The sequence below is a fragment of the Trachemys scripta genome, chromosome 4 (genome assembly GCF_013100865.1).
Source record: "Trachemys scripta elegans isolate TJP31775 chromosome 4, CAS_Tse_1.0, whole genome shotgun sequence".
In the NCBI taxonomy this organism is placed as follows: Eukaryota; Metazoa; Chordata; order Testudines; family Emydidae; genus Trachemys; species Trachemys scripta.
In genome coordinates, this window is record NC_048301.1 from 67,848,543 (window position 1) to 67,876,148 (window position 27,606).

The window sequence follows — 27,606 nt, forward strand, 5'->3', positions numbered from 1 at the left end:
CAAAATCAATAAATCCAGGAACACCTTCAGGAGCTAGTGCAGAATTCTGAGAATGAGAAAATATGACATGTCCAAACAGTCTTCATTCCATACAACCTGCCTCAGAAAAATCCTCCATATCTTTTGGCTCAGAACAATCTCAAACCAAGATCTATTGATACAGCGCAGCTAAGAGGATCTAAGCACCATCATTGCCGGGAGGTGTTGGAGATGAATCAGTCATGTGCTTCAGATGGAAACTGATTCCGTCACCAAAGTAGCAATAAGATGGACACTTGAAGGCAAACAAAAACGAGACTGTCCAAAAATAACATGGCGAAGAGCTGTGGAAGCCGAGCTAAAAAACCTGGGGCACAGCTGGGGAACCATTGAAAGACTTGCCAGAACCAGACAGGAGTGGAGGAGCTTCGTCACTGCCCTAAACACCAGAGGCATAATAGGAACATGATGATTCTAGAGCATAAACTTAACTAACAAGGCATTCTTCTATTTACTAAAAGAAAATTTACCCCAAGTTCTTTGTTACCCGCACAAAATTTTCTGTTACTCGCACACTCAAGGGCACCCACCTTCACCCAGTTCTTAGGGCTCAAGGCGAAAAGCACCTAAATTTACCCCTCCGTGGGCTCTGGGCAAACACCCTTTCCCTGTGGACTCAGGACTTAATCTTTTGTGGGTTTACAGGGTCTTTTACTAGTGAAAGAGCCTTACACAGTAATATACTACATAACCTTTATTTATTAACAATCACCAAAAACAGACTGCACACGCTACACATACAGTGCTCACCACTCCCAATAAGACAGATGAACTTTTCTTGATGGCCAGTCAGGATCAGGTCCATCTGAGGGACTCCAGTTTCTGCACAGTGTGATGCTGTATCCCATAATGCTTTATGGGAATATGACATAACTGGAATATGTTTTGTGCTGCCTGTGCCATGTAACATTTTTGTAAAGGTTATGGTCTACTATATCTATTCATCCTATTTGTACACATATAGCATTTTGTACTTGAGGTTAAGAATATTGGCTGTATACTTGCTTGATTTCTAAGTAACCTTTGTGAGGCATTTGGTCAGCTTCTTTAGGAAGGAATTAGTAAATCCATTGTGGGGATTGCGGTGATGCAAGTGTGCAGGGCCATTACTTGTGTCCTGCTAAAAAGGACTGTGACTCTGGGCAATGTCTGAGAAATAGTGGATGGTTTTGCAGCAATAGGGTTCCCTACCTGCGGTGGAGTGACAGATGGCACGCATATCCCTATTTTGGCACCACACCACCTTGCCACGGAGTACATCAAGAGAAGGGCTACTTTTCTATGGCATTGCAAGTGCTGGTGGATTACCAGGGTCATTTCACCTACATCAACATGAACAGGTCAGGGAAGGCACATGACAAATGCAGGGACTTTTCCAGACCAGAGGATTACCAAAAGGGATGTTGAAATGCCAGTAGTGATCTTGGGAGATCCAGCCTACCCCTGGGTGGGAGACTTTGAAGGACCATGATAACAATGAGCCACAGTAATGTGTGTTGCTTTAGTGTGCTGCACCTGGCATTTTTTTCTTTGTACCCCAGTATGCACCTTGTAATGAGAGCTCTGTATGTGGTAATATAATACTGCAAATGTACCTATTGCTATTATCTGTGAAATGATGCCAACCCCAGCCACCATATCTTGTGAACTAATAAAGATGAATTAAGTTTCCATAAATAGACTTTTATTCTGAACCCATGCAAATAGACATAGTTAAAGCAGAACAAAACTTTATAAATACAGGGACAAGAACCTTTGAAGGGGAAAGAACAGTCAATTCAATTTCACAAACACTCTCCCCCAAGTGGAGTAGTAGGGGTATTGCACAGGCCCCAGATGCCATGTGGATTGGGTGGGAGGGCGTGTAGAGAGGTGCCAAAATGCAGTTCTCTATTGGCTGCAGGGGGAGGCGAGCATGGACCTATTGAGCTTGAAGGTCAGTCAGAGACCAGAGCATGTCTGTTTGCTCCCTGAGAAGTACTATCCTCTCTTGCTGTCCGTTTTTCCTGTCCTCACTATCCCTGTCCATTCTGTCCTCAAGTGTAATCCTCCAGGCCCTCTGTTTGGTATCCGAAGCACCAGAGGCTTGCAGGATCTCCTGGAACATGTCTTCCCTTGTCCTCTTCAGACTCCTCCTTACCTGGCTAAGTCACTCCACGGGTGTGGATGGAGAGACCCTCAAGACCGCATTTGCAACTGCAAAAGAAACAATAGATAAACTATTGAGTGCATTCACTCTCCACTTTATCCACACAAGTAACAAGCACTACTTTCTCACTTCTGCTTGGGATTCATAGATCATAGTGGAATTCCCAGCCATGGTGTGGATAGCCGGGGGGGTGGAGGGGACAGCTGGACACTGCGGTGGACCTCACAGGCATAAGTATATGCGGATAGAGCCAGTGAACTGAATATTGGCAGCATTTTCCACAGACAATGGTGTCTTTAGCTGATATCTCACTCCTGAAGATAACAGAAACTGAAAGGGAATAGCTCCTGCACGCATCTGGCTGCAGACTGGATCTGTATTCTGCTAGCCTGTGTGCTGCAATGATGCCTGGTGTGGGAAAGTGTCCTACTGTGGCGGAAGAAATAAGGCAGCCTTTTGTCAGAGGATTGCAGACTACCTCCAGGAAAGCTTCCTTGAGATCTCTATGGAGGATTCAAGGGCCATCCCAGTGCACATAAACAATTTGTTTTGCAAGGGCCCCTCTGCCTAACTGTTGGCAAGCAGATAGTGAAATAACCAATAGAGGTAGATTTGCTATCTCTTATAGCATGATTAAAAATGAGTAAATGAACAGATGTGTCCTGGCAATATCAAAGCTAACTGCATACTTACCAGAGGTTCGACCCCTGCATCAAGCTTGCCTCCTCCTCTTCCAACACCTCATCCTCAGGGTTCACTTTGGTGGCCTGTGCCTCCAGCTCCCCTGAAGTATCCACAGGGCCCTTGTGGTGATGGGGGGGGTGTCGCTGCTGAGGATGACAGAGCTCCTTAGAGAAGCTGCATGTCTGCGGCTCTGCATCAGCGTGACTGTTTGCCTTCCTTGCCTTCTGGTACGCCTACTGCAGCTCCTTGATTTTCATGTGGCTCTGCTGCATGTCCCTCTGGTAGCCCTTCTCCCGCTCCCCTGAGTGATCTGCTCATCAGTGTTGACATTTCTATGGCTAGATTGGAGCTGTGCCTGCACAGCCTCTTGTCGCCACAGACCCAGGAGATCCACCACCTCCTCTGTGTACTCCAGGCAGGAGAGCGTTTGCAGCGTGGAGCCCGCAGGGTCAGCTGGGTAGTTGGTATGTGAACATTCTGAGACGAGCAAAAAAGACAATGGAATTTAAAATTTGTGGTGCTTTAAAAGGGAGGGTCGTGTTCTTATGTACATGGTTGCCAGGCAGCAGAGTTCAAAACGGTGACCAGAGCAGTTATGATGGGGCACTGTGGGACATCTCCTGGAGGCCACTAAAGTAGACATGAATAATGCAGTGTCCACAGACATTGCATTGACTTAACTACATCGAACTAAGCACTATGCCTCTCGTGGAGATGGAGTTATTACGTTGCAGTAGTGGGCGAGTTACATCAGTGGAAGCAACATAGTAGTGCTTACACAGGTTGATGGAAAAAAAGCAGCTTTGCATCAACCTAACTCTAGAGTGTGTAGACGAGGCCTAGCCGCTGTATTGTTTAATCCTGCTAAGCACATATTATGAGCACTTTGTCTATACTAAGACTCCCACCAGTGATGACCTGCTGAATGACCTTGAGCAAATCACTATGCCTTAGTTTCCCCATCTGTAAAATGGGGATAAAGAGAAAAATACTTGCTGTCCTTTATAAAATAATACTTAACTCCTGCAGATTTCAAAGTCTTATTATTATTAGATCAGGGGTATACTATGAACAGAAGGAAGATTGGTAGGAATATATAGGTACAGCAGCACTCTATTCTGAAAAGAACTATCCCCTTACAGTGACTTCTGATGCCTTCTTAAGCTCCCTGGGCAGGGCTCTCTTTTCTGTACAGAACTCTTCTCAGCCTTGATTTGTCCTGAATCCTCTTTGAAATGAGTTTCTCCAGCTGTCTAATAGTTTAGGCAATCAAGGAGAAAAGTCCTCTAGTCACAGTGAGATACCCAGTCATCTCCCTATACCCTCACCAGATTCTGCCTCTCCGGCTCTCCCTGTGTCTTCTTTCCTGCCCCATCCCCTTTCCTTTTGTAGCAGAGTAGTGCTGATCTGCCAGGAAGGAGACACAATGAATAGCTCCCCAAAGGTCCAGTTTGGAATTACACCTTCCATGTGAGCTCTACCATTGAAAAACTCACATTATCACAGTTCTATGCATACTCCTAGGCCATGTCTGTATTCTGCATACACCAACACTGGGAACAGGACCTCCTTCTGCCATAGGTATGTGGCGATTATGGTACTAGAGCTGGAAATAGAACCCAGGAGTCCTGACTCCCTGTCTAGTATTTTAAGCACTTGACTACACTAGTGGACAAATGTATCACAAAACCCAAGATATACCTGAGATACATCATTGATATTTTTATCTTCTGGACAGATGACTTAAACGTCCTTATAGATCTCCACCACTACTTCAACAACTACCACCTGTCCATTAAACTCTCTCTGACACACTCCCAGATCAACAATCAACTTCCTGGACATCATGATCAGCTTCACCAACAGAACCCCTATAGACAACTATATAAAATAAACCCACAGATCACCACACCTGCATTCATAGATCCAGTCACCACCCCAAACACACCGAGGAAATCTATTCCCTACAGTCAGTAACTAGATACAACAGAATATGCTCCAAGGAGAAAGTCCAGGATATACACCTTAATACACTCAGAACTGCCTTCTTCAAAAAAGGACACTCCGTCGGAGAAGTAGATGGCATCATGGAGCAGGCCACCCTGATACCAGTCAGCTCTGTGGTTTTGGGGAACCAGGGCGCAGTGTCTGGCCTGTCTGACTCATGAGGGACACACACACACCCCGGTCTCTGCTTGAACCAAGACCAATCAGAGAAAAGGCTTGTAGGGAGCAATGAAGGGCGTTGGGACACACACCTAGAGACCCCTCCTGACAAGGCTGACAAGATTAAGACATCTCCATTTGCATACAGAATGGAGAGCAGAAACAACTCCCCTAGCCTCATCTACATGAAAGATGGGATGGGGATTAGCATACAGAATGAAGAACAGAGAACCAGACTGAACTCTGGGACCAGAAAAGCAGGGAAGCATTGCATCATGGGAATCTCTGCTCCAGATGTTCATGAACCTACACCTGCCCACACCCAGCTCAGCAATTATCAGACCAATTCTAGTAATGAATCCTTGATTGATATCCAAAATACTGAAGCAGCCTAGCTGCACTGTGAGCTCCCTGGAAGAAAACACCACCCATAGCCAAGAGTGATCAGCTCCTATTGTCTAGCCTAAAGAAAACCCTTGAGTCATCAGTTTACCCATAAACAAATCTAGTGTTCTCCCTTGAACCACTGTTGTTTCTCTACAAACCCCCCTACCTATGTTCAAGTAAGTGTTCTGATGCTTAGATCCAAACTATGCGTCAGTTCCACTGGGACTCCATCTTCTCCTGACTGATTGTGCTGGGGGCTCTGCCTGTCTCCAGCCCTCAGGACCCTGAGCTACCATCATCACCTGGGAACCCCGACCAGTTCAAGCTTCATGGAGTGGGTGAGATTCCCTTTCTTTCTCTCTCTGTTTCCTTTCAACCTTAGGTATTAACCTTTAATAATGTATGTTATGTTGGTTTAGCCCTCCTTGTGTAGTTATCACTATTATTCAATAAATAACTTTTATGGTTATGCTGGTTGCTTCTCTCTCTTGCTTAACTTTTTTTTGTGTTTTTAGCTTCCCCCATTTACTCTGCAGCAATGCTTCTTTTACCTAAGCTAAAGATCCCTGCAGCGCTCCAAATACTGTGGGATTTACTCATCAAGTAGGTTACTACCAGTACAATTGTGATGTGAGAGTGGGGATAGGGATGTGCTGAATCTGGGATACATAAGGGGGGTCAGCTTGAAAGTGCTGCTTGACTCGGCACATTGAGTCCAGGGACATATAAGGAGTCAGCTTGGAAGTGCTGATTGACCCGGTCCACTCAGACTTGCAGAGAGAGAGAGAGAGTGTGTGTGTGTATGTGTGTGTGTATGTGTGTGTGTATGTGTGTGTATATATATATATATATATATATATATATATATATCCAGTTCTGGGGCTGGAGGAACCCAGCCCTAGGGAACCTAGGTCCTGCAGGATGGCTCCATTGGGAGGGGACTTGCATAAGGGAGAAGTAGAGCTCCATATGAAAACACACATGACACAAGCAGTACATTGATAGAATTACAGAAACACCCACTCCCACCCCCAGAAGAGTAACCTGAATATATGAGCATACCCCAAAGTAACAGGCAAATCTGGTAACAACCCAAATACCCCAAGAGTACCTTCTTCAATACAGAAATAAAACACCCTCCAAATGCACACCCCTAGTTGTCATCTACCATCACACTCTGGAACCCATATCATCAAACAACTACAACCCATACTCAATGGGGACCCCATCCTGAAAGAAATCTTTCCTGACCACCCTCTTCTATCCTTCAAACAACCCCCCAACTTTGCCAAGCTCATTGTCAGAAGCAAGCTGCCTACAAACCAGGACACATCAATTCAAAGCAGCACCAGACCCTGCCAGAACAACAGATGCAAATAGACATATCTCCACTGCTTCAATGAGCAACACCCCCCATAACACACCTTTCAAAGTCCTATATATGCCTATCACAACAGGTGGTGTACCTCACCCAGTGCACTAAATAACCCAATAACAACTACATGGGTGAAACTAGACAATCACTATGCTCTCAAATGAACTAACACAGGAAAATGATAAAAGACAAAAACACCACCTCACCGTGGGTGAACACTTTTCACAGAGCAATAATCATATAGCTGACCTATCAGTCCTCATCCTCAAAGGAAACCTGCACGCCACTTTCAAAAGGCAAGCTTGGGAGCTTAAATTCATAACTTTGCTAAAAATCACTGAAGACACTAAAAATCATGGACTGAATAGAGACTGAATGATTTATAGTTTATTACAACAAACTATAACCCACTAACAACTCCTCCGGCTGCCCCTTCCTCCCCGCATGACAGGATGGGTGGTAACAGGCCACTTCAGTTTGAGTGGTCCCTTGAAATACATGTTAATCATTTATGGTAAACAATCTGTCCATCTTGCATTCAGCTGTGACACTATGAAGCCAGGTCTACCCTATAAACTTAAATCAGTATAAATATGTCCCTCGGGTGTGAAAAATCCACACCCCTGAGCAACGCAGTTATACTAACTTGGTGTAGACAGCTCTATGTCCATGGGAGAGCTTCTCCTATGGACATAGCTACTGCCGCTCATGGAGGTGGGTTAACTACACCTATGGGAGGAGGTCTCCTGTCAGCATAGTAGCATCCTCACTGAAGCACCAGTGCTGCAAAACTGTAAGTATAGACCTGCCTCAAGTACCTTTCCCAGACCTGAAGAGCTCGTAGCTCAAAAGCTTCTCTCACCCATGCAAGTTGGGCCTATAAAAGATATTACCTCACCCACCTTATCTCTCCACCCCCCTTATGTCAGGAACGCTTTGCTCCAGATGTTGTCAAGTATCAGGGGGTAGCCGTGTTAGTCTGTATCTACAAAAACAACAAAGAGTCTGGTGGCACCTTAAAGACTAACAGATTTATTTGGGCATAAGCTTTCGTGAGTAAAAACCTCACTTCTTCGGATGCATCCGAAGAAGTGAGGTTTTTACTCACGAAAGCTTATGCCCAAATAAATCTGTTAGTCTTTAAGGTGCCACCAGACTCTTTGTTGTTTTTGCTCCAGATGCTGCCCATTCCCAGGACACCCAAAGCAGAGGGAGCAGCTTGCACCCTTGTCTCAGAGGGTACGTCTGGGCTAGCACAGCCAAGCGTGCTTAACCTAGGCTAGGAACAAACACGGCTCGCTTGCTCCGCCTTGTTTATGCGTCACTTCCACATCAGCCGCCACAGAAGGAACACGACCAGCAGAGACAGCTCCCAGGCTCCAGCGCGCAGCTCCGATTCGCATCGGTCCTACAACTCCCAGCGTGCAGTGCGCCGGCCGTTCCGCAGTGGCACGGCCAGGCGGCTGTTGGGGCGGGGCAAGACGGCGCGTTGCGTACTGGGAGGTGTAGTCCGGCGGCGGCGCGCCAATAGCAGGGTTCTGTGGTTGCCTCCTTCCTCTCGGGACTGGCGCCGCCATATTGCGGCGGAGGAGAGAGGCACCGTGCGCTGCGCTCCCAGGGTCTGGCTGGACCCAGCGGCCCCCACGGGTGACTATCTTCTCCCCGCGAACCTGAGGGAGCCGGGAAAGGGGCGATGGGGAGGGGATGGATTGGGGGGGGGAGAAGGGATTTGGGAGGGAACCGGAGGTCACGGACGGGGCTAGTTGGGGGGGAGGGGCGGTACCTGATCCGTGTGTTGCGAAGTTGCGCAAACGGAGCGACTCGCGAGCCCCGGCGTGACGCACCGAGGAGCCCGCGCGGCCTATGCCACCTCGGGCACGAGAGACCTGCCCCTCCCCCGCCTCGTGCTTCCCGCCCAGCGCCACCGGCCCTACCTGCCTCGCTCGGACCCGCCCCTCGCCGTTGCTGCCGTGCTCCCACAGCCCTTCCCGCGGGTCCCGCTCCCCGGCGGGGCTAGATGGTTGTTCCTTCTCTCTCTGGTTCTTACTTGCTAAGCACATCGCAACGCCCCATTTCCCTGAGCCTGCTGTGCGGGGCCTGCTCTCAGGTGCTCTCTAAGTCCGGCCCGTGGAGATCTGTTTGGGGGTTTTTTGCCTCTCTTTGTGTGTTAATAAGTAAGTTTGGGCTGTTTGGTTTTTATCTGTGGCTGGGAAACACTGATCTTTGATGTTTCAGTACTTCATCTATTCACTCTTCAAATAGCAGTACCTGCCCTATTTCAGCTTATTAACCTCTTTCACCATGTTACATAGCAAGTATGTAAAGGTGGCACAAGGCAATCTCCAGTCCTAGGCATCACTCTCCCTCCCTGGATGTCACTCCAATTCGGACTTGGCCTGGCCTCTCCTCCCATCATGACAGAGGGGTGGTTGGCTGGGCCACATTTGAGCAAATGGCCTTGGGTATGCAAGGGTCACAGCGCAGCTCAATTTTGGCCCAACCACCATTTTATCGTGACTAGGGCAAGGCATGGGCTAATATGCCAGCCTAAACTGCTGCCCAGAAATCTCCCACTCCAAGCAGCTGCCTAGCTTGCCTATAGCTAGAAAGGCCTCTGCAAGTATATACCAAAACTCTGTACTAAGAGGAATGCAAATACACAAATAAGAAATATCTAAACAATTAAAACTCACCATATTCACTTGTTCATATAAGATCTTATGATTTTCTGTTGCCGAGTTTTAAAAAAAAGACATACCTTGTTATCAGAAAGTTACTACCTAATGTTAGTAGAGACAAAGCCAGGTTGATGTCTGGGAGTTAGTAGTTTTCTGTGGAAGTTGTTTTAAGATGACTGGCAAAGTAGAAAGTTTCTACTGTAAGCCAGAGCCATCTAAGGGAGAGGAGGAGTATGCAAGGAAATGCACCAGCAAGGGACTGAAAGCAGGGCAAAGATGCCTGGTAATAGCAATCTGTGGGTCTGTCTCCCCTTTCACCTGTTGAAAGGTTGGTGAGATTGGAAGTGCTCATTGTCCTGTTTTCCATTCTCAAGAGGGTGAGAGAGGGCCCCTTCCACTCCTGGTTTATAATTCCTGACTGCTATCTCCCTTTGTGTATATGGCTGAACATATATGGAATCCTTGGAGGCAAGACTCAAGCCTTTTCTTTAGCATAGATGTGTATGGGAGGGATGTTTTGTTTTCCTGTTTGAGGTTTGTTGCCTTGTGTAAATGTTTTTAGTTTAAAAACTTCCAGGTACAGAAATAAATAGTTAATAAACAATTGTGACTATTATGAAGGTTTTCTGCCCATTCCAGAGAAGGATGGGCAAAGACAGTTCCAAGCCAGAATGGGCCTTGATACTGCAATAACCCTAGCGCAGGCAAACCTCTGTCACTCCATTTAGACATTGTTTGGTCTATCTAGGCACATTTCACTGTTAATCTGTTTTATTTATTTTTTTTTAATTTTGGTTGATCAGATTTCTTAATATTCCTAGTTCTGAGTCAAGAAGTGTATTTTGGACATTTGAAAAAAGTAAATGCCATTTAATTTAAAATTCAAAAAATTGAATCCTTCTCTTTCTTTAAATCTTTCCTTATAAACGTGCTGCTTGTTGAAGCCTGTCAGTGCTACTCTATGTGAGATGTAAGTGGTAAATTACATTAACATAAAAAAATTACATCTGAATTGTCCTTAGATTTCACCCCTCATGACTCATTTGGTATATTGTCCAAATGGTATTATCTGTCTACTTTAGGGCCTAGTTCTGTAACATTTTCATATACAAAAAGGTTACAGGATAGAAATCCTGGTATTTCAAGGTCCTCAGGGCAGAGACTGTCTGTTTTTATGATGTTGAGAATATTGGTGCAAAATAATCTTGGGTTAAAGCTTACACAGTCACCTAAATTTAAACAGCAACAGAGGGTCCTGCGGCACCTTTAGTCTTAAAGGTGCCGCAGGACCCTCTGTTGCTTTTTACAGATTCAGACTAACACTGCTGCCCCTCTGAAATTTAAACAGATGCATCTATACTTTATTATTAAAAATTGAAATGATGATGTTCTGAACAAAGTTGTTTGGATTGTTAAAGCAGGAGGAGAATGGCCTGGAGAGAGAATTCATTCTTACGGAACTCCACAAGTGAAAGGTCTAGTGGTAGTAGTGATGGGGAAAATGCACTTCATAAAGCTTTTTCTGGAAGATGTCTCAAATTAAATACCCAAAATCACTAGTCAGTTTTGAAAATCTTGGTCCCTAATGTTAGACCTCCATTCTGCCACTATTCAAATAGTTATCTCATGATGAGAAATCACATCTCACTCTGTGTGGTCTGGTAGAATGCTGCTCACAGCAAAATGCTTGCATCCTTTTTTAAAGATGAAAATGCTTTATTGATATTTGGACTCATTTGAGCAAAGTGTAACCTTAAGTACTGTGATCTTCAGAAGGAAGTAATACTAACTGGGTTAAGAGTTATAATAATAATAATAATAATTAATGGAGATATCCCATCTCCTAGAACTGGAAGGGACCTTGAAGGTCATCAAGTCCAGCCCCCTGCCTTCACTAGCAGGACCAAGTACTGATTTTGCCCCAGATCCCCAGGTGGCCCCCTCAAGGATTGAACTCACAAGCCTGGGTTTAGCAGGCCAATGCTCAAACCACTGAGCTATCCCCTCCCCCCAATATGTCTTTCACATGATACGTCATATAACTGTAATGTGGCCATGCTGTAAAATGCACCTTTGGGTTCCATGTTTGCATCAATGACTTCTATATCCATTTTGTTTAGTTTACAAATAGAAAGCTGTTTCTTCTCATTACTAATCCTGAGTTTGAAATTCACTTGGGCTTTTTTCCGGGATCCATATTATCCTCAATAATAAAGACTCTGCAGTTGGAACTTGGTTAACAATTCTGTTAATGATGTATGAGCCCGTTTATGCTTTAGATCACTACCCAATAGCTGGGTTGGCTCCAAAGGAACAAAAACAGTAAACAAACGAAAAAGCCCTTCTTTTCAGAAAAGTAACCAAACATGATTCTGCATACACAGAAGGTGGAGATCTACTGAGTAACAGGGTTCCTTTTTGGTCACTTCAGATCATATCCACTGTTCAAAGAGGAGATAAAATTGGTATAACATTGTCTGATCAGTGAACTATGCAGCCATTTAAATACATAATTGATGCTGTATGTCCAGTGCCCTTGCAATATTTTATATACAAAATATGTGAAAACTTTGTAGTTTATTAGTGTGTTGCATTTCACAGTCTGTGCTAGTTGGATCTGATGCCCCTGAACAGAAAACTAGTCCCTTGTTTCTCAGTATCAGAAGAGCACTTCTCCAACAGTGAATAATCTTACTCTGTAGTTAGTTTTCACATTTCTGTGATGCCCACGTGCATTGTCTGATGCTGAAATGATTCCTTTATCAAAGGGCAGATATCAAGAAATATTTTTTATACTTTAAAAAACAACCTAAGAGTTCTTCCATGTACATTCTACTTAAGACTGTAATAAAGGACTTCTCTCACTATAAAGAGGAATCATATTTCTAACATGCTTTGGATTTTGTTGTCTTGAGTATCTAATTTGGCCAGTGACCAGGATTTCTGGGGCTTCATTTAGAAATGACTCTGATTAAGCTATTTTTAGTTAATGATGAATAATGCTAATTAAACTACTGTTTTACAGTTTCACCTTTAAACTAAAATGAGTGGCTGTCGTGTCTTCGTTGGACGTTTGAGCCCACATGCCCGGGAGCGGGATGTGGAGAAGTTCTTCAAAGGATATGGACATATACGTGAAATCAATCTGAAAAATGGTTTTGGGTTTGTGGTAAGTGTATCCTCATGCTTCCTCTTTTATGCGATTACAGGCTCAGTTAGCTTACTAGCAGGGAGGGCACATCACTTAGGGAAGAAATGTTTGAAACTGTAACAGTTCCAATGGTGAAATGGAAAATGCTTGTGCTTTAACTTGCTTTTCATATGAGCTTAATTCAGATTTTTCCCACTCAAGGTTGAACAAAAACTAACGGCAATTTTGTCCATGTTTCCTTTTAAAACTTGATGAAATCTTGGCTCTGAATTCAGTGGGAGTTTTGCCATTACCTTCAATGGGAATCACGATGTCACCTCTTATTTTTGAGGACACTTAACTACCCTGTAACAATTCACTCAAGTGTAAAACTCAGTTGACTTTTGTCCTGGGGGAAAAGATTGGGTTTTAAAAGAAATTGAAAGAAAAAAAGCTTATGCTGCAGTTTTTATATTATTTTAGTGCTTCCCGGTATCTTTGGCCAGTTCTCTAAAGCAGTGATACTTAGATCTCAGTGTTTCAGTAGCCAAATTAGCAATCAACGTTACCCAATAGAACAGTGGTCCCCAATGCAGTGCCCGCGGGTGCCATGGCGCCCACCGGGGCATCTATGTGCGCCCACCTACAGACAAGGGAGCAAGCAGACGCTGAAATGCCACCGAGAAGCGGCAATGTCAAGAAGCGTCGCCGCTGAAATGCCGCTGAGAAGCAGCGGCATTTCGGCGGCGACGCCTCTTGATGACGCTGCTTTTCAGCGGTGGCGCTTCTTGGCGTTGCCGCTTTTCGGTGGCATTTCGGCAGTGGCGCTTTCCAGTGGTTGCTTTTTCGGCGTCCGCAGTCCTCAGCGGCATTTCGGTAGCTAGTCGTCCAGTGCCCGCCACACTGAAAGGTTGGGGACCGCTGCAATAGAGCCACAGTACTGTGAATTCATTGTTTCGTTTACTATAGTACTATATATTCATATTTAAACAGTATGATGGTATATATTTAGGTTTTATATATATTATTCTCACAGTGAAATGACTGACCAAGTGTTAACCAATTGTAGTTGATAAAATAATATAATAAAAGCATCCTGATTGGTTAATAGCTTATATTGGTTAATAAATAAATCACACAATTTTTTAATATCACGTGCTGCAAAGAGCTGCAGGAGACACATTAAAGAGCCGCTTGTGGCTCGCGAGCGTCAGTCTGAGTATCACTGCTCTAAAGAATGGCTTGGTGCCAGTTGTTGCCAAAAACGGTTTCAAAAGAAAAATACTTTTAAAACTCCACAAATGAATGGAATTCAGTAGTTGTTGCACTCCCTCTTCAATAGCCATCAAGCCACTAGCAAATTATAAAATTTAGCTCTAATAGCACTTTTCATCAGGGATCTTAAAGCACTTTCATGTACTAACAAAAGCCTCAATATTCTCTGTTAAATAATATTCCCATTTTACATACTGGTGAACTGAGTAACTGAGATTAAGTGACTTGGATGAAGTCACACAGCAAGTCTGTAGTAGAGCTATGAATAGAATCCATAACACCCGACTCTTGGTTTTCTGCTTTAACCATTAAGGGCCAGATTCCGATATCCTTACTCATTGTATAGCATCTTAATGTGTGAGTGATTTCAGTGGGACTATTCATGATGTAAGGTGCTAAGTAGTGTGAGTAAGAAGTTCATATTGTTTCTAAATTATTTTCTTCCATGAGATGTTCAGTCATTTTAGCTATTGTTATGAAAGCCGATTTTGTGGTGTTAAGCATTCAAAATGCAAGTGCTGCTGATCTTGCTTTCTGCTGTGGTGTCAATGAGCAATGCAACAGGAGGTACTAAAGAGCGAAAGCACTCTTAATTCTGTTAAAACATGTTTCTTTGTGTATTTATTGCTTAAGTACAAGACAAAAGGGCTGATTTATCATTTTAGAGATCATTTTTTTAATTTTTTTTAAGATTACATTTTATAGAATACTGTAAAGAAAGAGGATAAAGACACAGTTTTTCAAACCATAGTGACCTAAAGTTAGGTACCTAAATAACTGGCCTGGTATTTGTTTCTGAAACTCTGCGCACCTACAACTCTAACTGAAGTAAATAGGAGATGTGGGTGCTAAGCACTGCTGAAACTCAGGAACATTCTTATTTAGATACCCAACTCCAGGGAAACTTTAAAATATTGGCCTAAGTGAATTCCCCAAGGTAATCTGTGGCCTGGTCCCCACTAACCCCCCACTTCGGACTAAGGTACGCAAATTCAGCTACGTTAATAACGTAGCTGAATTCTAAGTACCTTAGTCCGAATTTACCGCGGGTCCAGACGCGGCAGGGAGGCTCCCCCGTCGATGCCTCATACTCCTCTGGCCAAGCTGGAGTACCAGCGTCGATGGCGAGCACTTCCGGGATCGATCCCAGAACATCGATTGCCTGCCGCCGGACCCTCCGGTAAGTGTAGACAGACGTACCCTGTGACAAGTTTATGAATAGGAACCCAATCCTATACCCTAATCCCAATATTATCCTTCCTCCTCTGATAAGAATACATAGAATAAGGGACTTGTTGGCTCATAACATATCCATATAAAGGATCTGATGCTTTTCTTGGGACTAACTCACTGTAATCAATGGAGATACATTAGTGTAAATGAGAAGGAGAATAATTCTCAGAGTAAAAGTCCATAAATGTTCATCAGTTTTCACTGTGTTCTGCTTTAAGGATATAGACCTGCTAGTTGATGCTTGCTGCACTGTGTAGCTCTTAAATATAAACAAATTTTTAAGAGGATATGGAAAAGAATACTCTAGTGGGAAATGTGATTGTATCATTATAAATCTCTGATGCTTATTCCTGTTCCTTTTCTAGGAGTTTGAAGACCATAGAGATGCTGATGATGCAGTTTATGAACTGAATGGTAAAGAACTGTGCAATGAAAGGTAAACTTCAAATATGTTTTTTCTAAAGCACTAAATAGGTTTTATACCCCAAATATGATGCACTAGGCTCTGCTCCAACATCTGGTTCGGGTGGATCCCTGACGGATCTCCATGTATGTGGAGGGGTCTGTTAGCATATCCTGATGCAGGACTGGGGGCCTTAGTTTATATTGTGGCATAGAATTCAACTGGGTTTTTTGGACAGAGATGTTAAGAATTTGTGTTTTCCCTCCAATATATGTTATATGTCTCTTCCCCAAATAAACAGTTGCAATCTTACCAGAAATGTCAAATCCATTCATTTCACTCTTCTCCTCATTAGTCCATCTGTCACTTCCGGAAATTGATCAGAACCTCTTAGCATATGTATGACTTATAAAAGTGCCAAACAGTCATTGTACATAAGAAACCAATAAGTTACTTAATGAGCTAAAAACCAACTTCCATATTTATCTTAAACCATCAGTGTGGTCCTTTTCTTTTCACAACCTGATGCTGTTTATAGACTCTTGTTCTTCCTTTCTGACCATTAAATCTAAACAGCAGACCTGTAGTAAATTTCATGGAAACATTGAGTTTTGGATGCTTATGAAATATCTGCCATTGATTTTGCTATGCTGCATCAAATAAAAACTAAGGGCAGGACCTCTCTTGATTCTGCATGTGTACTTCCTATTGCAAAGGATTGAAGTGACTTAAGTAGTTACGGATTTTTTTCCTTACGTTTAAGGGTTACAATTGAACATGCCAGGGCACGAAGAGGGGGAGGCAGAGGCAGATTTCCACAACGGTTCAATTATTACCAGTCACGTAGCAGTGGACCTAGGTGAGTGATTTGGTCTCAATTTACTGCATATAAAATAACTGGGGATTCACTGTGCTTTTAAAACATTGTTTTTTCTTCTTCTCTGTTGGTAGAGATAGGGGGAGCTCCACATCCTTACATACCATTGGAGAACCCAGTACTGACACCCCTGTATCTTGTAGCCATTATTTTTCTGGCTGAGGAGGACAAGATGGGACACCTTTGAGCCATTCAGTGCTGCTCCTTAATTGACTCGAGGAATTTGCTGTTAGCAACTTGAGTGGTCCCTCTGTACCCCACTGCTACTGAACAAACACTACTGTGCTTGCACTCTGTACTGGCCTGTGTGATGCTGAGTACTAACACTGTGCCACTGGGTTGGTCCGTTCTTTTTTAGGCTTTTTCCTAACATAACTAGGTAGCTAATTACAGGTGTCAAGTCAGTATAATGACTTCGTTTGAAACTAATAGAAAATCTTAAGTGTTAATTGACGTTGTCTGAAACTGCCAGTACAAAGTTGCATGAGTCAGCAAGGAAGGAAGTCATAAATACTTCCCAGTATGTATCTATCCCAAAACCTTTTGTGATTCATACTGGAAAACCAACTCTTTATTTTTAAAAATATTTAATAAAACCCTGGCAAGTTTATTAATTTTTTAATATTAAGATCATGTGTTTCTCAACTGGGGCATCTCTCTAGCTAAGCGATGTGTCATGGGTTTAATATTACTGTACAGCATTGGTTCTCCAACATAAATTCTGTGAACCATTTTACTTGAAAGTTCCTCTTGTGGATCATCTAACCTACCAAGCTTCCAAATTTCCCATTGTCTGGTTCTAAAAAGTTTAATTCAGGAAACACTGGGATGGGGTCTCATAAATCATGGTAAGCACCACTGTTGTAGGAACAGAGTGGTAGCATACACAGCCATCAGTATAAAAATACAAAAAGGCAAAAGTTGCTGACTGAAAAGAAAGTGACCCCCTAAAGGACAATCTCCGTCCATGGATGGAATTTAAAAACCGTTACAGTACAGAACGTGTATCTACTACATATGCTGGATATACAGTATGTGTGAAAAAGTATTACTTTGAATTATTTAATAAGATAGTGTTCTCCTTATGTATTTTGATAATGGATTTTCGTAAATGATACATTTTGCATAGTTAGTTAAATGACACAGCACCACTTTGTTTTTTACTTTAAATTGTTATTTCTAAAGTAAACCATTTGAACTGATGTATTCTGTAGTAGAATTAGTAACTGTGGACTATGCAGTGTAGTTTTTGAAAGAAGGATAAACGTTTCACTGAAATATAATTCTTAACCTCTCTGAAGTTGTTTCAGAGGCAGAGTTCCTCCCAACCACAAACCAGTAAAATCTGGGGCATCTAATTTGCATATGCAAGTATGCTAATTAGATTCTTTTTTCTTTAGCGACAGTGACCTTGATGCGGTAGGATTGATCCGAGGTCCAGGCTAAAAGTGAACTTTTAAAGTAGGAAGTGTGATTGAAGGTCGTGGGCATCTGACGTTGTGGCCATGTTCATGACGTCAGACACCCGGTGCCAGACAGGAAGAGACTACCGTTTGAAATAATGAAAAAATGGGACTCAGCCTGCCAGTTTTGGGACTCTGGGACTTCTGTTTAAATGCTCTGAAGATCTGGATGTTCTGAAAAAAATTGGGACACTTTGAGGTATGCGCTGAAATCAAATTACCTATGCTTCAGTGTACAAATCAGTACACACTATTAGGGTTACATTTTATGGGATGAGGCGTGGAGTTGAAAGAACCATAACACTGAGTGATTCCAGCATCTAGATGAACAACTTAACTTAAGGTGTGGCCCCAATGATGTGTGTTAATTTTCTATCGTACAATTTTTTCATAACAGTAAGAAGGGTTTTTGTGCCAGGGCAAGTAAAATTTTACACACATGCATGCACACAAACACTAGACAGTTCTTCTCTGTATTAATGTCATTTCATATGCACCTCGTGTGAGAGTAAAAGGACAGACTAGGAAGCAATGACAATTGGTTTATCTATCCAAAACTGAGAATGCATGAACGGTGTCATTGGGTGTACTTAGAACTACAATAAGCACCCAAGTCTGTTTCATTTGAAAAATATAACTAAATACAAGGGTGCCCACAGTAGCAGTACAACCTCTTTGAATTGTGATTCTGTGAGACATAAATTGGAAGGGATGAAAAAAATGTTCTAAGTCGTCTGATTGGCTTAAATTGCTATCAATGCTTTGTAACTCTTGATAGCCTTTACCAGAAACAGTTGAGTGGAAGAACAGTCAGGTGGAAAACATTTATCTTCTCACTGTACTGTTCTTGTTCTCCCACTATTCTGATAGAAGTCCAACATAACACCATTAACAAAACTGTACATTATCTCTTCAAAAGCCAATGTGCTTTTTCCAAACTCCCCAAGGGTTCTCAAACCTTCTAATAGAGTTGTTGGGATTGGGAGCACTAATTGTCTGTTAGGGACTTCCTCTCCCACTCTCCCCCCCTCTCCATCCCCCATAACTCTCGATCAGACCTTTTCTTGTTCTTTTTTTTATACAAATAGATACATATTTTAAACCAAGCTTTATACTTAGCTTCTTTAAAACAAACAAACGTTTAATCAGTATTCATTTAAAACTACTATATAGTAATTCCTTTCAGTAACGTTTCATGGCATGAACATTTCTTTTATTCACAATCAAAGTGCCACTGCCACTTGTATGCAACCAGTTGGCTTCATGTTGTGTTTCTTGAAGTCAGAATATTCTGACCCATAAGAAACTGCCATAGGGGCACACTGGCATATCCAGATACTAGCAAGTGCTTGGGAATTGAGAACCATTGGCCTAAATTGTCTTCAGATGTGTGCATGTGTCTCTTTGACTTCAAAAGGCAGAATTTAGCCCCTTGTCAGCAAGGAAGTAATTACACCTTCAGTGGGAGTAGCCTCCAGAAGCAATATAACCAAAGCCATTAGAGTACTTAGATTATACTTTTTTGTCTGAACTAATTTAATGAAAATAAATTAGTCTTCAGTAGATCTGAAAATGTCATCTATATTGACTGCCTAGGTGTAAAGTTCTTCCATCGAAATACCAATTTATTGCTAACGTCGGCACTTCCACTCTTATAATGGGTATATGCTTTTAAATATAGCAAAGAGCTAACCAGGGAGAATCTAATCGGCACTCCATCTGTAAGGAAAATAATTAGTATTTAACTCCATCAGCAAACTGTCAGAACACATGAGTTTGTGTATAAGAGTTTTAAATACTCTGCTTTGGGGAAATGTATTTTATTATCTCTGAATTCTTATAGCTGGTATGGACCTCCTGTTCGTACTGAACACAGAATTATAGTTGAAAACCTTTCTTCACGGATCAGCTGGCAGGTGAGTTAGATTTCAATCTTTTTTTTTTTTTTTATCTTTAATACATGATTTTATTCAGAGCATTTTATTTTCCTGCCCTTTAAGGAGGCAGTTTGCAATCTAATCTTGTATTAAAGCCATAATAAATATTTAATTTTTATTAAAAGTAAAAAAAGTGCTTGAATTATATACTCCAACACTTAGGAGTAACTAATTTTCAAAACTACAAATAGGTATCATAGTTGACATTTTGTAGTTGGGAAGCTAGTGGTTTTTGCTTAGTTATGATTTTCAGCTGGTGATACTTTGGATTATCTTTTAATTTGGGGTTACATTGTAACATCTAAATCATTAATCAGTTTACTAGGATGGAATATTTGAGATTTCAACACCTTTGAGTTTACATTTTTGTTCTGATTGAAACTTGGGAATTGAGTAGTCTTTTTTTTTTTTTTTTTTAATTGTGCTAAACATTTTTTTGAGGTGGAGCGTGATTGAGAAGAATCCATTAATACTGCATGACTAAAGCAAATTCCAAGAAAGCCACTTAGACATAGTGTACTTACTGCAGGGGTTCAGATAAACTCTTTTTAAAATTCTTTTTAAAGCTATATCACTGCATTTGTGATGTCTACAACTTTTTCTAATCCTTAGCTAGCTTATAAAGAATGACCACATGATCACTGTTTTTATATTAATGTGTGTGTTTTTCTAATATACCCATTATAAGGAATTAACTTTTCTTTGTGGGCTTCGCAACAGCAATATCTATTGCTAAGCCCATGCTACTTACAAAAAATAGAATCAACAAGTGAGGTTTATTTTATTTTTTTAAAAGACACTACATTAATGAACATAGATGGATTTTTTTTGTATATTGAAGAGACGGACATGGATAGATTGTGTTAGTTTAAGGCTCTGGTTCCTGCAACAAGATCTGCAAGGGCAAACATTCTGTGCCTGTCTGCAGTTTCACTGATGTTAATGGTGCTTCACAAGGGTCCACCCATGTGGATCCAGTGGCAGAATTAGGACTTGAGTTTGCAAAGCTATGTGCCATCCTTTCATATGGAAAGCACAATATTTGATTATATGATTCTATTATTAAATAATAAAACTCTGATCAGTTTTAAACTTGATTGAGCAGACAAGTGGACTTCATCTAAATCCCTCTAGTATATACTACACCACTACTCTTTATATGAAGCTCTAAAAATCACTGATCTTGTAGGGGTAACATTGAGGGAGGGGTAAAAGCTATAATGGAGTCTTGAGGAAAGCAATAATTTAATGGAGCTATTTATGTTAAAATTAATTCACAGCTTGGAAATTGGATCTTGCAATAATTTTTACTTTTGAATATTTGTAATGGCTTTATTTCTACTAACTACATATTAGATTTACATCTTCTTAATTCAGATTCACCATAATAAATCTTTTGTGGTTACCTGAGCATGTGAACATATCCATACCTAAAAGTTTGTAGTAAAATTTCTTGAATGCTTAATATGAAAGTTGAGAATATTCTGGCACATTTTGGAAGTGCTAAGTACATTAGTGCTAATGTAAGCACTCCTGACCAGCTTTGCACTTTGTAGACTTAGTGTGAAATTACTGTGAATCTTGGCACTGGTCCATTAGAGATGATTTAAGGAGGACAATGTGCCATTTCTTTAAATTTGTGGAAGTATACAATTAAAGTAGTGTGACAAATTATAGCAAAACTGTTTTAAAAGACAATTGCTTCTCTCTAAAATGTTACAATTTAAAGTAAAATTCCCTGTACAAATGTAGTTTAATTTTGCAGCCATAGTACATCAGAATTTGCTAACTATTAAACATTAAAAAGTAGTATACTATTAATATGATTGATGAGACTAGAAATATGATAGTCACTAAAATACTGGATTCTAGCTTATCCTAGGACAAGTTCTGGTCTTCATCTCCCTTTGAGAAATTAGCTATCTTGAATGAAATAGATACAATACCTTGTTTTCAAAACTTGTAGGCATCTGGATGTGTAGCTCCCCAAAATTTGAGACAGGACTATATTTGTCTGCTTTTAAAGCCAGCACCTTCAGATGTGAGAAATAGTTAAAATGTGTGTCCACATCACATCCCCCCCCACCCCCCGTTCTATGGCTCCATGTGTGTTTAAAGCCAAACAACCAGTAATTTTAATTACCTGTGCCTATAACAGTGCAAATTTGTTACAACTGGCTTCCCGTCAACACTACCAGTTCTCCCAAAAAATAAAGGATAGTTGAAGTTGATAGTTGATCTGATAATAGATCTGTGATTGCTAAAAGAAAAGTAAAAGCCATGTCTTCTTAGGACAATATTAATGTAAGTTTATTCTTTTTCACAATTTTCTGTTTTTTTTAATACATTGTCTATTAAATTTTTAATTGCTGAGGATCACAATGATACATTTTTGTGAGTGAGGTGAAACCAAACATTAACCCTCATGAATTGTCAGATTTTTATTTATTTACTTATTTATTTATTGAGATTAGTGTAGGTAGTTTTAAGACCTTCTGTTGGTTGAAAGAGAGCAGCGTCCTAAACTTCGTATATTTATACAAACTTATTTCTTCTCTCTTCAAATAATATTGTTAGTGTCTTAATCGTGTCTTCTTGTTCTGTTACACAACTTTTTATGGATGTGATCCTTAGCAAATCAGAGTTTAAATATTAGGCATTTATTTGGATGGCTCAAAATTTTAGAACCTAAAACAACTTAATAAATTAGAATGCAAGTCTGTGTGATTGCCTTACTTAATTTCTTTTTCTTAGCAGCACTTCTAAATTAGAGCATTTTGTTCTAGATCAAGAAAAACTTTGATTTATTAATAACAAATGTATAGTTTTAAATTTGTTGGGTGAAATCCTCGCCCCACTGAAGTCCATGGCAAAACTCCCATTGACTTCAGTAAGTTCAGGATTTCACCCTTTATCTCTGAATTACTGTACTTGTGTTTAATTTGCAGTAATGGTTTTTAAATGTGGCTATGGATCATATATTAAATGTGATAACTGAATGAGATTATTTGGGTTTTTAAGCATTTTAAACAAGAAAAAGTATTCACTATTTTGCAGCCTAATGTGTAATTCAGATGCTCACTTTTAGAACTAAATTGTTGAGCGTTATTAAGCATTAAATTGAGTCTTCCGTATGCTGTAGCAAATGTTCTAAAGTTTATTTCTTAGCTTTTTGTTTGTATTTTTTTCTCAAACATATTTCTAACCAAGTGCATTTTGAACCTCTTTTAACAGCCTTGCTTTGGGTTAACCCTCGTTTCTCTTGTGTGGAGGAGAGAGAGCCCAAGAGTTTGGGGTTTCTAGTGGCTGAAATTCTAGGGCTTGGCCTGTTCTGAATTTTCCTTTTGGTTCCTATGACACTCCTGTTTTGGCGATCTAGATCTTGGTTTGTCCAGGTTTGAGCTCGATTTGGCTAGCACAGGTCAGCCGCAGGTTCTGTATCCACTTCCGGATGTTGTCAAGTATTTTCAGGGTCTCTGATACATCCCCCTGAAGCGTATTGCTATGAGCCATTCCTCTGCCCTTCTCATGTAAGGGAGTTCCTCTTGGCCAGCTAGGTATTGGACAAGCGACTGTTTACTTAAGGTACCTGCTTATATCATCTGACCACTTGTGGTATGTTGCGGTAAGTAGCCTTGGGCTATAAAATGCGCAATATTATTTGGAGAATATATTGTTTTTAAGTTTTGCAAATAACGTCTAAATATAATTGTACTTATCTTTTTAATCACCTGTAACGTTATTTGTTCACTTCGTTTTATCACATTGTGGGGCAAGTAAACATGCTATAGTGTATGTTCAGTCTCTGTTGAAATTAAATACAAGTATCTCTTTTGAAATAACACTGAGGTTGTGACACAGACTGGTGAAAGCCAGAAAAATCAGAGTTAAGACAGTTTCTACTCTTGTAACTCTGAATATTCTGCCGTTTGTCAGTTTGTTACAATCTTAGCATTAATTAAACATAGACATTTTGCATTTAATTTTTGTGTGTGTGTAGCTTTAAGTGGGGGTGGAGGAGAATATGCATGTAGGCAATTTTAAATATGCAAGATTCTCATTTAAATGAGGTTTTCCAAAATAGCCTTTATGGTCAGTTGTAAAAGTTTGCATTTAATATCATATAACTCCTTATCTGGTATAGTTACAATGTTAATTAATGCTTTAATTGCTGCACCATGTTTTCATAAGAGCTGCTTTTGGGATATGGGCTTAATTTAAAAGCAATAATTTGTTTCTATTATTGTAATTCTTACTAAGTAGGCTGAGTTTCAAAAGAAGTCTAAATGCAAAAATTGTAACCTGTCTAACAGAGAACTTTACTTTTTTGACTTGCAGATAGCTTGTTAGTGTATTTCATGTTTAAGCTGAACTGTAATTTTTACTGCAGGACTTGAAAGATGTCATGAGAAAGGCAGGAGAGGTGACCTATGTGGATGCGCACAGAAACAACAGGAATGAAGGGTAAATCCATATTTGTGTATAAATCTGGGCAATACCAGGATAATGATGATCCAATCTTCCTGCTATTTCAAAGTGTAAAAATCACCATACTTAGAGCTAAGGTACTGTTCTTGTTCACGAATTTCCTTTTAGGGAACTTTTGTACAAATTTTGACTGTCCATAAACATTTGCTAAGGGACTTGTTGGGGGTAGCTCAGGGAAAAGGAAGCATGGCTAGAACATTACTGTTCTCTGGTGAATCTCCACTCCCAGAATAACTCCTGGAGGCCCATTGCAGACAGGTGCAGCTTAAAGCAGCCCTGATAACATGTTTGGGGGAAGAGAAGTGTAAATGAGGCCAGCTAAAGAATATTTACTGCTAAAGTTCTAAGGAGGGGGCAGACTTAGCTCATTTGTATTCCTTCTTTCCTGAAAAGCTTAAGCCATATCTTGAAATCCTTCAGAATTTTGCCCAAATAAGGAATGAAGGGCAGGCAGATGGTCAGGTGTGCCATACATTGTCATAGCACCATTGACTCCCAGCTGATGTACAGCAGCCGAGATCTGCCCCCAAGTGATGACTTCAGGAGTTTGCCCTTTATCATTTAAGATGAGTGTGGGCATTAGTGGTGGTTAGGATTGTTTTGTCAATGTCAGTCCAGTTACTAATCAAGCTAGAAAATCAATTTTAAGGAATTAAAACCTGAGCATATAGATTTAAAAAAACAAACCACCCACTCTAATGAATACAAAATCTTTTTTTTTTCTCTGCTTTCCTCCATTGTCCCCCATAACTTAATTTTTGTGACTTCCTGATGATCCATAGTGTTGTGGAGTTTGCATCATATGATGATATGAAGAGTGCATTGGACAAGTTGGATGGCACTGAGCTCAATGGGCGCAAAATTAAATTAATTGAAGATCGCAAATCACACAGGTATGTCGCCTGACCTGGCAGTTCTGTAGGTTGGTATCAGCACTGCCGAGAACTGTGCCAAGTTGTTGTAGTATTTAACTCCTTTGCTGTACCACAGTACAAAACCAGTTCCCAGCAGTAGATGTACTATAAAGGGTTTCAAACAAAATGTTAATTCAGAAAAGATGGATTTTTAGTGCTAATTTGTGTTTTATTTGCCATCTTTTTGGTGGAGAGACGATTTTATAAAGAATAAAACCTGATGTTTCTCTAAATGGGCAAAATGAAAGACGTTCCATCCAAAATTTGGCCCACGTTAAAATGGTTATAATTTGAAAATTTCCTCCAAATCTTTTCAGATTCTTTCCATTATTCAGTCTTCAGGAATTTTGCTAAACTTCCTTTCTGGTGAGACCCAGTAAAAAGCAACTAATTAATGTATGTTTTTAAAGCTGTTCTGACATTTACATTTTTAAAAGTAATAAAAACATATGTTAACTTCAGCTCCATCATAATCTATACACAGATCTGTCTTGTTAAATGGAAAAAGATTGACAGCAGAACAAGGGATGTAATTTTAAAATCTTTGAGCTTGCAGAGCTCTTGTGATACTCAGCGACATGTTAACATCTTACTGGGGGCCCAAGGATTGTACCTAATTTACATATGCTTTTATAGGGGGGGAAAATGACTAGTGTGATCTTGTGCTTGCATTTTTCTTGATAGATGAGTATAAATTGCTTACATACCCCAAGTTTTAGTTGATGAGGATCTTACAAATGATGGAGAGTAAAAAAGAAACTCAATACCTGAAGTGACTGAATGTTTTGCGCAGTGCTTTGAGTTCTGTAGATGGAAATGTTATGGGTGCAAAGTAGCTTTTTCCAAAATAGTTAACATCCATTAAAATTCTTAATTTAAAAATACTCCAGAGTAAGACCTTTAATGTTTTTTCCCAGAAGCAGGTCTCGTTCAAGAAGCTACTCAAGATCTCGCAGCAAGTCCAAGTCTGCAAGATCTTCCAGGTCAACCAGTAGGTCTCGTTCTCGCAGTCGTACACCTGACAAAAAATACTCTCAGAAGAGCCACCACTCTAGCGTGCAGCCTTCGTCTCCATCTCCCCGTTCCTCCAAGAAAAAATCTCGTTCTCGGTCGAGCTCTGCTGAGAGCCGTAGTTAGTGTATTCCAAAAGATGTGCCAGTGTGTTTAATTTCCGAGTCATATTTCCCTAAAAGCTTGAGACAAATTACAAACAAGGGGGGGAGGGGGGAAGAGTTAACATGATGAGGGGCTAACCACCTTTTTCATTACCAAAATGCATGTCATCAAATAGGCTGCAGCACATATAACAGGTCTTCTCTGTCTCTCTGAGGAGTGAAGTTGTGTGAGGGGGAGGGGGATGGTGGTGGTGGGGGGGTTGCCAATTAATAATACAATATTTTGTTTTGTCAGTAAATAATATTTCTCGCCTAGTTGCACCATGTACACATAATGTTAGGTTTCAGGTTGAGGCCATACATTGCATTTTTTTCAGAACAGCATATTTGTATTAGCTTTTGTTGATATTGAATCTATAGAACCTGAAGTGTAGATTTTATTCATTAGTCAGACTCCTATGGCTGTATTTCTTTTTTGTAAGTAGATAACTGAATTCTTTTAGTGGCTTAATATTTGGTTCACCCCCATTGCTGGGCTAAACGAGCTATTAAATTCCAGCTTTAAGAGGTCTCAGATAACATTCGCAGTATATAGGTGTCCTTTAGTACTTGTCAGCATATTACTGCCTGTTTAGGTAGTGAGTGAATCAATATGTTAACCCCTTGGTGAAGGAGTCAGAATTTCCTGTTACAGTGGGACATACCATGACCAAATGACACAGGATTATCAGGATTTTCTTCCAGTTAGTGAGACTTTCAGTAGGATGGTGTAGGAAAGAGTGAGGAGGCCCTCATTTGACAGATGAATCCATTAGAAATTGCATCAGATACACAAGTCTCTCTATGTATTTCCCAGGTTTTAATATGTTTATAAAGGCAGCATAGCTTTCATATTCACAACAAGAATATGATGCTAAATACCATAAACACGTGTGACTAGCGAAAATCAAAATGGCTGATGAAGGGGAAGTTTATTTTAGAACATGACAGCAGCAAAAATTCCCAGTAAAAGTTTAGTTAAGGTTATGACAGGAAAATTTGGTAATGTCTAAGAGTAAAGAGAGGGTATTTTCTTTAAATTTACTGAATGTGCAATAGTTTTGATTAATAGGTATTTCTACTGCAAATAGTATTGTACGTTCTTTTAGTTTATTGTGATTAGTATTTTTCTGGCTTTTGAATAGTTAGAAGAAGGGGAATCTTGTTGGAAAAAGTTTGTAAATCAAACCCCAAGGCATACTTATGTTAAATGTACCAATCTTAGAACAATAAACAAGTGTCTTTACCTGCTTA

The 27,606-nt window shown here is 40.6% G+C and overlaps 1 protein-coding gene and 1 long non-coding RNA gene across 3 annotated transcripts; one reads left to right on the forward strand and one right to left on the reverse strand.

Annotated features, from left to right (window-relative positions):
• Positions 1–1,035: 1,035 nt before the first annotated feature.
• LOC117876869 lies at positions 1,036–8,681 on the reverse strand. Its single transcript, XR_004645563.1, has 3 exons — positions 8,584–8,681; positions 2,882–3,349; positions 1,036–2,235 (listed from the first exon to the last, which is right to left on the reverse strand). It is a non-coding gene; the product is annotated as an uncharacterized LOC117876869 (long non-coding RNA).
• On the forward strand, positions 8,321–27,606 carry LOC117876868 (serine/arginine-rich splicing factor 5-like). Of its 2 annotated transcripts, none has more exons than XM_034769339.1 (8): positions 8,321–8,447; positions 12,504–12,647; positions 15,482–15,552; positions 16,283–16,378; positions 19,703–19,775; positions 24,187–24,260; positions 25,067–25,177; positions 26,116–27,606. In XM_034769339.1, exons 2-8 carry the CDS (start codon positions 12,522–12,524, stop codon positions 26,333–26,335), a joined length of 771 nt encoding a protein of 256 aa, XP_034625230.1. In that variant the 5' UTR covers positions 8,321–8,447; positions 12,504–12,521; the 3' UTR covers positions 26,336–27,606. The 2 variants fall into 2 exon arrangements, with proteins under 2 accessions (XP_034625230.1, XP_034625231.1); XM_034769340.1 differs by having other exon boundaries at positions 26,119–27,606.